The 13,312-nt window shown below is 39.4% G+C and overlaps 1 protein-coding gene and 1 long non-coding RNA gene across 4 annotated transcripts in view; one reads left to right on the forward strand and one right to left on the reverse strand.

Annotated features, from left to right (window-relative positions):
- Positions 1 to 5,337: 5,337 nt before the first annotated feature.
- LOC145549347 (uncharacterized) lies at positions 5,338 to 12,518 on the reverse strand. Its single transcript, XR_014085283.1, has 2 exons — positions 12,428 to 12,518; positions 5,338 to 6,268 (listed from the first exon to the last, which is right to left on the reverse strand). It is a non-coding gene; the product is annotated as an uncharacterized LOC145549347 (long non-coding RNA).
- Positions 12,505 to 13,312, forward strand: part of myca (MYC proto-oncogene, bHLH transcription factor a) — a 33,347-nt gene continuing 32,539 nt past the window's right edge. For all 3 annotated transcript variants that reach the window (XM_008396652.3, XM_008396653.3, XM_008396654.2), the window contains exon 1: positions 12,505 to 13,168. In XM_008396652.3, the coding sequence (XP_008394874.1) occupies positions 12,505 to 13,168 (664 nt within the window). The remainder of the gene's footprint in view (positions 13,169 to 13,312) is intronic.

The raw sequence follows: 13,312 nt of genomic DNA on the forward strand, positions 1-13,312 counted from the left end.
AAATAAATGCAACATCTTGAAATAACAGAGCAGCCTAGTTAAGAGGTAAAACCTATTTGCCTGGTGCTGGATTTGGCAGCTGGATTTTGTTATCTCAATTTGGACTTGCACTTTAGTGTTTAAAAGTATTAAATGTCCTACAACTTTTAATATCTCTCAGGAGATGAGGTCTGATCTCCTCTGTGTGAAACTCTTATTATGGACCAATTTTAACAGAAAATTGAGATCAAGGGCGTAAATCCCATCTCATTATTAGGGGGGGACCATAAACAGGGAAATCTTTTTTAAGAGCAATTTGGGGCAGGGTGGGCAAAGTTACAGTAAAATGTGGTTTATTTTGTTTTTGTTTTCAAGCTGCACCATCAAAAATGACTAGTAAGTAGCAATGAATAACAAAAGTGTTTTTCTCAGTAAACAACCTGTTGAGACCCATAGAAGTCAAACTAAGATTCAAATGTTGCTTAGATATGAGTTTGGTTCAATGTCAGATCTAATCTCTGCTACACCTTTACAAAAACGTAAGGCTCTGACTAAAAACAAGTTTTAATAAGTAACTCCACTTAATAAAATTCCTCATAAATATCGATGTATTGCAGTGGTTCTCAATACAAGTCATGTGTCTTTTAAATTATAACTTATGTTGCTTTAAACGTTTGTTTTTTGGGCGGGGGGTTCATGTTAAAACCTATAAATATGTAGGAATTGAATATTTGGGAAGTATCATAACTTAAACTTCAAGGTCAGCACCAGAGTTTTATAGAAAAATATTCAAATTTTATTTTGTGGTATTAAAGGCTCTACTTTGAAAATGATAAGAAATAAAGTTATACTTAATTTTGTTTAACTGCAAACTGCAATGGACCTTACCAAGCTCCGCCCAGAAACGCCCCTCGAAAGTCCCACGTGACTTCATGTCTCACATTAACCTCCTCGCAGAGCTTAGTTTCTATGCGATTTTTCGTTTCGACTGACTCTGCAGAGTATTTCTGAGTCGATTAGTTTAGCATTTCTGCCGGATTTTCACAAAATATTAGCCACGACAATGGACAAGGGAACCAACAAGTTCATGTCATCTTTTTTGGACGACATCAAGATGTTTTAGCCACGCGATGCCTCTAACATTGTGTGTGTCACAGCTAAATGCTACCAGTCGATGAGGAAAACAGCAGATCCTCAGACCCTCAGCATAAATATAGCTGTGGACAAGATCACTGATGGCTATTGTTCTTGCAAGGCTGGGTAAGTCGGGCATTCATGGTTTAGAGAGTTCGAATGTGCCTAGGACTTATACACGGTACTCGGTGCTAGCGTGGCTAACACGATTACAGTTTAGTAAAAGCTAGCATGGCTAACACAATTACAGTTGAGTAAAAAGCATTTTCAGGTGGAAATAAAATCTTTAATGTATGTCAGATATGGTACACATTGCATATTGATCTGTTCAGCTAACGTAAGGCTGTAACAGACAGGCTTCAGGATGTAGAAGTTGTATCGGTACTGCCATTATGCTGTACTTGGCTAAAAGGTTTTCATAATGGATGTGTTTATTATTGACTATATTTTTCATTCACTAAACACAAAGAAAGCAAAGCAATAATACTTACGCCAGCAGACACTTTGTTCTTATTGATCCTACAACGGTTGAGCAGTTGAGCAGCAAATGGTCATGCACAAGCTTTAATCCAAGCAAGGCTTTCCGTTTCAGATTTTGGAAATCTGTGAATTTTAGTTCCACAAACACGATCAGGATACCTGACATCGCCTGTACAGATACCCCACTGACGGAGAACCTTTTTTTTTTTTCGAGTCCTGACGCAAAAACTTTCTGTGGTCTGGTAGTCCACAATGTACATTAGCATGAGTTTGTGAGCCGGTAACCCACGTGATAGCTGCGCTGTGACGTAAAATGGACATTAGCCAATGAAAGGCGGGCCCTGTGGTAAGGTCCATAGCCCCTCTGCTCTCGGCTCCCATACAGAGCTGTAATGCTCAGCCGCTCCTTTCCGTTTCAAACTCTCCTTATTAAAGTAAGAGTTAGAGAGCTAAATATAATTGAAATATTGGCTACCTTCGACAGAAAATGGAGCCAAGTCTATGAAAGCAATGTAGCAGTTTAGCTAGTTTTGATTTCCAAGACATTGGAGGCAGTTTATCACGATTCAGCCAGAGTAATGAAATAACAAACTGTGGACTGATTTGTATTGTCAATGTGTTTCTTCCTATTGAGCAGTAAAAGTAAATAAAACGTGTTACATGTCTTTTGCTGTACGTATTTACTGACTGGAGGGTTTTTTGTTAGTGCTGCAGAGCTACAGCTAACGGATAGCTCCTCACTTCAGCAGTTCTAACTGAGCCTGTGCCGTTCAGAGGCGCAGCTGTTGCTCCGCCTACACTTTGGACTGAACCATTGTTCTAACCACAGTGGGGGGGACTTAAAAATTTATTCTTATTTTTTTCTTACATGAATGACAGGTTTACTTCGTTCTTTGTTTCTATTGCCTTTTCTATATTGATATTGTTTAAATGCAAGGGTTTTTTCATGATTTCTTTTGAGGGGATAATTCTAGACTTTTCCAAGATTTGCGGAGTCCCGACCGCCCCTAACCCGGGATTTGCGCCTGTGATTGAGATGCTTCACAGGTTAATAGAAAGTTGTTGTGGACCTGGGATTTCTTTTAAATGTTTGCACTTCTCCATTATTGCACCTTCACGTAAATATATTCCACCCCTTGATGATCCAAATCCATTTCTTCTTGAGAAATGAATAGAGCGAATTAATCTTCACAGATCACATTGAGAATGAAGATATTTCCTGACTTGTTATTCTTGCATATATTATCAGTCAGATAAACAGCAGTTTGGCGTAGTATTTTAAATAAGACACTTCCTGGGGAATAAAACACAAAAGCACAAACTCCAGTCCAGTGCAGAGAGGAACATTCAGGTCTCTGCATTGGAGAAAGGAAACAGCAGCTACACAAGTAGACGACCCAACACAGTAGAACAGCTACTGATACTTACTCAGATTTAATCTTTCTAACACCTACAGTACAGGTATTATTGCCCGGGTAGTTTTACCCATTCGTACCTTGGGAGACGTTACCAAAACAGGTTACATGTTGGCATCTTTATGCTTAGATCCAGCCACAAAGACTCAAATGCTGAACTAAACTGAGGGTAGGTTGAGTATGTCATGTGACCATAGCAGTTCCAATAGTGTGATTGTTCTGGTTACAATTCATAAATCTGGTATTCCATGTTCAAAATGAACTTTTGGATGAAAGTTGAAAAGAAATCAATTTGTTTTTGATCTAAGGAGTAGGATTATTCCTGTTAAATTTTACTTAAAGAAAAGAAAAGAAAACACAACTAAAAACTCAAGCCTCCAAATATTTTAATTTTTGACAGGAATTTCTTTTGATGCATGTAAACTATATATATAAATGTGCATTTTTTAAATTAGCTTTAACATAACCAACTGTACTGGAAGTACAGTTATTTGAAAATTATTGTCGAAACCTCAAGCATTTAAAAGCTACCAGTGGTGACAGGTAAAACTTATATGCACCTTTATTTAGGAAATCGTGACATGACTTCATAAATCTACGCAATGTAACATGACTGCAGACGATGAAAAAATATCCCTCCGGGTGTTTGTCAGTAATATACAAAGATGGATTTTCACCCTTTGATAATATTAAATATATTAAATAACACTTAACTCCGCATACTAAGCACGAAAAGTCCTCAGAGAAAACATAAACACGGACAAACATAAGCATTTTGCACATTAATCCAAAGAGCGACCAGTCTTCAAAGAGAGTGGTCTGCCATCTAGTGGCCACACTGAGTCGTTACAGCATCCCGCTTTTCCGGGGCAAGTTATTCATAATCATGAATTATGTAAATAATTTAAAGCGCCATTTTTTTCATTATGTTTCTGTACACGTTTATTATTATTATTATTATTATTATTATTATTATTATTATTATTATTATTATTATTATTATTATTATTATTATTATCTTTTTTGCTGTCTGATTTCTTGAAACTGATGTATCTGGTGCTGAATTATTTGTACAATTTTGTCCTTCACGAAGTATTTTAATCAGCAATTTAAAATAAAATGTTCAAATTTAAATAAGTGCATTTTAATTACTGTCATTTTCAGCTTTCATAATCTCTTTTCTAAACATATTTATAGATTCTCCCATATAAAATGCTATGCTTTATGAAAATGTTCCTGTACTCTGCTGTAACATAATTTCTGAACACTAGATAAACATAAGAGCTCTCTTGTTGAAACCCTATCATCTGTCATATGCCGAGGCTCCTGTGGATACGGGAGTTTGGCTGTTTTTTTTTACACTTTACACCAGTGATTACCATACAAATTCATCAAATCATTGCATATTAAAGTATTTGATGCATTTGGAAAACCCAGGACTGATGAAAATCCTCCTAAAATAAATACAACAAAAACTGAATAAGCTGTTGTTTATGTTTCCTTTGACATCTGAGGTTTTTCAAATTCCACTTCGTATGCCCCCTTTTTCCACTTGGGCGACATTTAGTGTTCGCCTTCAAAGGTTCAGAGCATACAGACAGAAATTTCTGACCTTTCGTTGTTGCGAAATCATTCTGTATCCTCAGAAATCTTTTCAGTATGCTCTCTTCTCTTCAGCTCACCCTACAGGTTTTCTGCAGGATTTGGGCCTGGAGACAAAGATGGCCGTGGAATATGTTTAATTTTGTGTCTGTTGAAGTATTTCTGGGTTTTGGATCATTATTATGCAGGCAGAAATCACAAAAAATACACAAAATATACATTTATATCAAGATGCAAAGTACCTGTTTAAACTGGGACAATAATGACACTGTAGAATTAAGGATAAAGTGTTTTTTTTTGTTCTTTTGCTGTCTTGTAATGAGAAAACAATGTAATTTTGAAACAAGTTGTGAACGAAGTTGGAAGGAAATTGAGGAAAGTAGTTGTTGAATGTGTGGAGCCCCCTAGTGGACACATAGGATTATTTTTTTCTTTTTACATTCCCTAGCAATAAAATTAACACCCAGTGAATTGATCAATTTTCAAGATGTTTTCTACACCAAATAAGTAACAATGTATAAACAGGTTTTTACTGAGGATCTTTGTATTTTAAGTTTATGATGCCACGCACTTAGTGACATTCTCAGGTACGTTCACACAAAACCCACCTGGAGTATTTACCCTGCCACTCCAAAAATATGCTTAATATTTGCCAATTTTCAAAAACAGTTTCCCTTTTCTGGAGAATAAATTCCTCATGTGGTGCTGTAAAAAAAAAATCACTCCCTTTCTTTCATTTTATCACAATTAAATAAATGATCAAACAATATTTTGCAAACAGGAATTGTATTTTCGAATGATGATTTCACCTATTAATAAAAAAAACCCATCTCATAACTTCTGATTTTGATAAAATGTACATTAATCTCTGACATATTCTTTCTCTCACTGAGGCATTTCACAAATATTAATAATTTTGGTATTCTAACTGACCTGAAACGAGATGTTAAACCTCAGACAGCGAGAAACTAAAGTGTGTAAAAGTCGTTTCAACTGCACACTGAACAACCTGGAAAAATCGATGTAGACTACATGTACTTTTTAATACTGCATTACTCAAACGTTGTTTCAAAGTGCCATAAATCATGAATTAGAAATTGAAACATTGTGAAAGTGCAGCTGTTGCCTTTACGTTACGTCTCTCTTAACAACCTGTTGTTACCTCGATAAAACATTCAGGTTTTTTTTCCCATAACAGAACTAGAGAGAGATTCTTTCACCTTTCTTTCCAGCAGAAAGGGAAACAAATCAAAGCGGAGAAGAATAAAAAACACAAACCCATCACTCTGTTAACATGACCACGCCGTATATGTTAGCTGTTTCAGGCTTTGTCAATAACTGTCAGTTGTTACTATCAATAATTAATGACACAATTAGCTGTGGAGCAGGCCGATTGATCCGCCCGGCTCTGGGTTGTCCTCTCACTGACTGAAGCTGTGCAGCTATCGATCTTCCAGCTCTTCATGCTGACTCGTGTCTTGGCTGGATGAGGAGGAGCGCGGCCCTGATTTATCAATACGTCTCTGCTGATGTGTCCGGCTGCCCGACATCAGCATGTGTCCGTCTGGCTCTTCATTAAATGCTTTTAAGTGCAGCGTATGCACAACTTGGTCAAACACCATCAGCGTTTCTGCAGTGGAGAAACGACTCTCCTGATGCTGGTGAAGGGAAAAAAGCAAAAAGCAAAAAGAAAACGTCAATGCCATGCGATGAATGCGGCCAGCTGCAGAAGTTTAAGATGCATTTTTCTGATGTAGACGGTTGAATTTGAGATGAATTGTGACATGGAGAAGAAAGCCACAGCCCAATCAAATTAAACCAAATTATCACCCTGATTACATTTAATCAGAACTAAAATAATTGCAGAAATATTCAACTATATAAACAATTTGAAGGAAAATCTAAATTTATGGTTCTTGTGTCAAATAGTCTCGTATTTTTCCTTTACATTTATTTCATTGTCTCCAATCACTTCTCCACACAGGACCATGTAAGTTTATTCACTTAAAAATAAGCACTTGTATTTAAAAACTGCATTTTGTGTTTATGTTGCTGTTGACAAATATGTCTAAATTGGTTTCATATTCTGAAACACTGAACTGTGGCACATATGCAAAAAAAAAAAAAAGAAATAAAAAAGGGGGAAAACTTTATTATTTTTCTTTTCCCAAAGCTTTAAGTTTAGAAAGCTTTCTCCTGGAAGCTTTCTAAATCGGTTTTTCAGTCTTTGCGTCTCTGAACCTCTGGAAGTTCAATGAAGTTCTGGAAAATCTTCTGGAAGCTTTTTTTCCCCAGAAGTTTTAAAATATTTCCTATGCAGACATCAATCCTGAACGTTTTGGTTTCACATTTTGTCAGCAACCTCTCAGACCAAGTTGATGTAAAACTTTAACCAGACGTGCTGACGGACATTTAGCCAAATGATACTCTTGTGTGGATTCGTTTTTTGCAATAACTCCTAATTTATGCATCTAATTCCTGTATTTAAAAAGTAATCTGAGTTCTTTGTTTCATCACAACCAGCCATTCAAATGAATAATTAAAAGCCCAAAATAAACGGAAAAGTCACACCAATAATGAGTGCGTTTAAACATCACTGCAGCTGTTTTTATAATCAAATAACTAAACTTAAGAGCTGAGAGGAATGGAAAGATTTAAAAAAAAATCCCAAAAATACGCATATCCTTAGATTTCATCACAGTCTTAACACGTGAGCAGATGTCAGCGCAACGCCTGGAGCTTGAAATGCATTCGAAGCCACACAGCTCAGATCGTTAGATCTGTGGTCAGAAATAAGGGAAGTTCAGACCAGCAGCATCCGAGAGAAAGGGAACAAAGGAAGCTGCTTCTTCCAAAGTGTGCTGAACAAGCTGATGACTAATTCAACATTCGAGAAATCCAACTGCAGAATTCGTCTCGCATGTCCTGAAGAGCATCACCTAAGGAGAATGTGCAGCTGGAGATTTAGAGGAAATTAGCTTCACAGTTTTGAGTTTCTTCACTCAGTTTTGTTTTATGTCAAACATTCAAGCGTCTGGTGCCATCGCTGTTTGGTTTAATGCCACAAATGTGTTTCTGCAGGTGAAAAGCGTGAAGACTGGTTAGGAAGCAACTTCTACTGGCAAAGCTTTCTAATCGATGGTTTAATGTTTAAACCTCAAAAGTTGCCACTTCATCTTCCTCTCTATCAGACAAGTGAAAGTTTAGGGTCGAAACTGATATTGGGAACTCTTCATAACTTCTTACAACTTGATAAAGACTCTGTCGGCACGATGTTCTTTAAGTTGGTGCGTTCTTGAATTTGGAGGTTAGAGATCATGGAGCAGACGCCCACACTGGGTCCCCACCTATCAGAGGAAACAATGCCAGCCCCTGTTAAAAGCCTTCCTCTGTGTCCCCAGGCGCCGTGAAACACGGTAACGCAGGAAACATCCGGAGCTGATAAGCAAAGGCGGTAACACCACTGAACCTGCTGGTTATGATCAATATCCTGCTCACAGCGTCCCTCTGCGAGGAAAGGAGAGGCGTGAGAGAGAGGGGTCCGAGGGCCGAGCGGCGAGGAAAGAAGATCCGCTTCAGTCTCGGTTTGGGGATTTCCTTCTCCTCTTTCTGATAACAAGAGAAACTCATGCAATTTATCTGCAGTTTTACCAAATTCCTCCAGCCTTTGCCTTCGGCTCTCCTCTTTCCACAAACCGGTTCTGCTAGACTCTGAGGTGATTCTTCATGAATGAGTTTCTGTTGTAAAAAACATAAAGCTGACTCTGCTTCTTCCCAAATATTTAAAACCCCATGTGTTCCTCTTCAGAATGAAAAGAAGGACAATTCAATAAAACACAAAAACAGAGAGAATAATTAAGTGGTTTTGGGGTTCAGACAAACAGAAAGAGAAAGTTTCCCAAAAGACTTTAGTGTCATTTGGGAAACAAAACCAACGAAACAAATATCTGTCTTATTGCATTCGAAGCAAATGTCACATCAGCACAGCAAATCTATTGTGAGCCCAATAAAAGCATCTAAATCTAACAGGGTTTGTTTCCCTGACCTTCCTCCTCTACTGGCAAAAAAAAAGACAAGAAAGAAAGAAGAAAGTGTCTCTTTTTTCCAGTTTCATTTGTCCTGCACAACTGGAGTCCAAAGTGTGGCTCAGGGACCATTCATGGTCCTTATTGTTACGATTTTGGTCCTCTTCAAAATAAGACAACAGAACATGTTAAAGAAAACAGAGATAAAGCAACTACTCACCTTAATCTGCCTGTATCTATAGTCACGGTGAACAAAATATCTTATCACCATTACAGGAACCAATAAGGGTTTCAATATGGGAGGCACCAGGGATTTTATTGGAAATTTTGAGTATCATTTTACTGGGAATATCCCGGGCGAGATTGTGTAGTGTAACTCCAACAATAAATAAATTTATTTTAAGGAGTTTTACTCATCTTTGTCAGAAATCAAGTCTTTTAAGGTCCATGTCCTGGTATGATATTACAGCTACACGCTGACTTTTCAAATGTGATCACCAGTGATAATTGAGAACGAGCTATTTAAAAAAAAAAAAATCTTTAAATTGTTTTACTTAGGAACAGCTAACTGAGAATGCTAAATGTGCTGACTTTAAGTTCAGCAGGTCACAGAATGGTGCAAAGTTTCACCATTCCTTTTTTCTCATTCCTTTCCTTCAACAAGCCAAACTTTCAATTCATTTTTTATGGTTTTATTGGATTTTTGCCTTCTTCTTTTTTTTTTTTTACATTAATAAAACCTGAAGATGAAGGTTACCACAGACGATGACCCATCCGGGGAACAAAGATGACACGGGATGAAGCATCACATGACGCATCAGATCTTCATGCCACCGATTCAGGACTCTTCAACACTCAGCATCATCCTTCCAGCTGACTAATTATTTCACAGAATAATGTTTTATTTGTTCGCTAGATATTTAACTGAAAGAAGTAAACTAACAGTGGTAAATTAATAGTGGTAAACTATTAATTTACCACTGTTAAATTAATAGTTTGTTCAACCACCTTTTGATTCAGTTGCAGCATTCGGTCTCCAGTGGTTGGGTGAACCTCCCACACAGTGATTTGACTATACTTATCTGCTTGCAGCAGGTCTCTAAATCCATCTGATTGGAGACTTATCTTGTGCACAGCCCTCTACAGAAGACCCAACAGTTTTCTGTGGAGAAACTTTTAACATTTCTCTCACAGTCATGGAGGCTGTTGTTGCTGTAGCTGCACGCCTGGACTCGAAAATTTTAAAATTCCTTTTTTTCCCCTTTGGCTTGCATTTGAATAATTATTTATTCATGACTTTGTCCACCTTACCAAGCTCCCACTTGCATCTGAAGAGAACTAAACTTATATCACGATGCAGCCACCACAATGTTTCACTCTGGATATGGTGATGCTCAAAAATGTTTTTGTGCTAAACTTATTTTTCCTTAGTGTGGCTCAAAGGTTTAAGATTGGCTTAAGGCAGACATTCTCCCAAACGTTAGCCTAATTGGGAAGCATCTTTGGAAGAAACTCTTCACTCGTTCTCTATTTTATCCAGTTGTTAGACTTTCTTTGCGCTGCATGCTGAGCAGAGTTTTGTAGTAACTACTTACATTTACTCAATTACATTTAGTTGAGTAACTTTTTAGAAATACTTACTTTTAGGAGTATGTTTTGCTAAATTATACTTTTTACTTTTACTTGTTTTTTTTTGTTTTTTTTTAATAAAGCACATCTGTAGATTTTGTTAAAGTTTCTTAAGTTTTATATTGAAATAATTTTTTTAAATCTATTTTTTATTCTCCCTTGAGTAAACTTTTGGTCAGCTCCTTTTTAATTTTTTTTTGTAATATTATGTTGAAATAGTGCTACTTTTACTTGAGTAGAATTTTTGGTTACTCTAACTAGTTCTGATGCTGAGTAGTCACATCTTAAAATACCTCAACTCAGTAAAGTCATAAGTTATTCCCTTAAATCGCAAAGATAATTTAAGTCTACTCCTCCTTCATGCAGATACAATAAATGTTGTGGTTTGTTGGTTTTTCCACCCATCAGCTGTGATCCTGCACTCTTCCTATGCACCAGCAGAGGGCGGTCTAGGTCCGTAAAAACTCCTCGGTGCTCACTCGTCCGTCCAACTGCGGTGTGGGTCTGATTACTTTAATTGCTTCCTTCCTGTTTTTAACTGGTGCCAATCCCTCCGAGTTAAAGAGGATCCTCTTTCCTCTGGACGGCGGTAAATATTCCACACTTTATTCAAAGCTGTGGCTGCATGTTGGACATGCAGCCACAAACTGCAGGTATTCAGCGTTGTGGCAATCACCTGTTTCAGCTGGTTCAAGGCTGTCAGCTGCTGCTGCACACACACCGAGGTGATGTGCAGCACCTGTGGTCCTGCGAAACTGCTGTTTAAACGGCGCAAACGTGACGCGTTTTGCGTCACTTTAATAGGCACAATTCACTCTTATTTTTCTTTCTATACATTAATGAGTTAAAATTGGTCAAATGAGTTGTGGGTTGATTATGTAGACTTCTACGTTTGGGAGTGTTTTCTGCCTTGCTTGCATATATTTTGAGTGCAGACGCAGACTAATATGTAAAAAATGTTCATACTTCTGACTTGTTTTGACTCAGTAACAGAGAGAAGTAGTAATTATGAGACATTTATGTCTGAATTATTGGAAAGCCAAGTCAGAAGATTGAGAACCAAATAAAATTAAAAAAATTAAAAAGTGCCAAACCTCCAAAAATTATGTACAGTAAATTGTAAGAACAAATTGACAGATTTCTAAATCGAAATCGTGCAACAATTCGGGAAAACTACCCATTCTTAAATATTCTCATTTGTGGCTTATCAAAAAAGGCCCACCAATTATTATTATATATTTTCTTTGCAAATTTCACCTTCAACTAACCACCTGATCTGGCGTAAACCCAAAGAACGGGCCAGTAACCAGCCAGGATGAAGATGAGTCGATGGACTTTTGTGAAACTGTGTTGAAATTCTGCAGAGAAAATATAATGGTGCCCAGTCCTGACATAACGACCTGTCATTACTACCGTCTGTTAGTATTTTTGTGGGTCGTCAACACTACTATGACCCCTCCCACTCCCACAAGAACTAGACACCGTCTTAATCCTAAAAGAACGGAAAATATTGCAGCCATAAACTACGTTTGCCGTTTGTATCGTGTCTTGTGAGAAAGAGTGAAGCCTTATCGGGTGCAAATTAGTTTAGTTTTTGTAAAAGCGTCAAATAAAACCGGGTCGTGGCGCATTTTCGTCGCCGGTCACCGTTTCGCGGGAAAAATTGGCGGAAGGATCCCAGACGGAGTGATGCGGCCCGCTTAAATAAGCAGCTGCAGAACGCGCAGTTGCTAGTATCACGCTGCTTTTAAGGCGCTGTGGGTCGTCCGGTTCAAGTCGCGTCTGTACGTATGCTTCATTACGTACCCACTACGCTGAGCTTTACGACGCCCTCCGTGGAAGGATTTAATGTCACAGCCGTCGTGGAATAACTTTCCTGCACGTTGTTTTTTAGCAACTCCTTTCGCCCTCTGTGTAAAATCTGAAAGGTAAGGATGAGTGAGGATCTGCAGAGTTGTCATTGCGAAAGCGGGGGTTCCCCCTCCGTACTTATTTTACTAACTGGTTCTAGTTTCTGCATGCACCTGCTGCAGCAGCACCTGTGCATGCATGCAACGCGTGCACTCGCACACACAGGGGTCAGTGTTTTGGAGTGACCATGTGATGTTGCACACACTCTTGTAGGATCGGAGCCAAACAGCTGTTTGCTGCTACAAACCTAACCTGTATTTTGCTCTTCTTCTTCTTCTTCTTCTTTTTTCCGCCAGCTTCGCAATAAGGAGAGCCCCATTACAGGAATCATGCCGCTGAATTCAGTTTTGGCGAATAAGAATTACGATTACGACTACGACTCCCTGCAGCCCTTTTTCTACTATGACAACGAGGAGGAGGACTTCTACCCGGAGCAGCCGCAGCCTCCGGCGCCGAGCGAAGACATCTGGAAGAAATTCGAGCTCCTCCCGACCCCTCCCCTCTCCCCGAGCCGCCGGCCGTCCCTGTCCAGTCTCTTCCCCTCCACCGCCGACCAGCTGGAGATGGTCACCGAGTTCCTCGGCGACGACGTGGTCAACCAGAGCATCATCTGCGACGCAGACTACTCGCAGACCTTCCTCAAATCCATCATCATCCAGGACTGCATGTGGAGCGGCTTCTCGGCGGCGGCCAAGCTGAAGAAGGTGGTGTCGGAGCGGCTGGCCTCGCTGCAAGCCGCGCGGAAGGACGCCGCCGCCGCCGCGGCTGCTGCAGCCGCCTCGGTGGACCCGGCTGCGGGAGCTGCGTGGAGGCTGAACAGCAGCTACCTGCAGGATCTCAACACGTCCGCGTCGGAGTGCATTGATCCGTCTGTGGTTTTTCCCTACCCGGTGGCGGAGACGCCCAAGCAGACTGCAGGGACGGTGCGCAGCAAGGATCTGGGGCTGGACACGCCGCCCAACAGCGGGAGCAGCAGCAGTTGTAGTGACTCAGGTAAGCTGAATGGGCGCTGCGCTAGAGGGGGCGCCAAAAATGATGGCGTTTTCTGTATTTAAGAGCAGTTGATGCAGTGAACCCCCCCCCTCACCTCGGAGGGTGACTGTAATGTGTCTGCATTCACCTCAGAAAGTACTTGGC

Source organism: Poecilia reticulata, chromosome 20 (assembly GCF_904066995.2).
Source record: "Poecilia reticulata chromosome 20, P_reticulata-male-v2, whole genome shotgun sequence".
Classification (NCBI taxonomy): domain Eukaryota; kingdom Metazoa; phylum Chordata; class Actinopteri; order Cyprinodontiformes; family Poeciliidae; genus Poecilia; species Poecilia reticulata.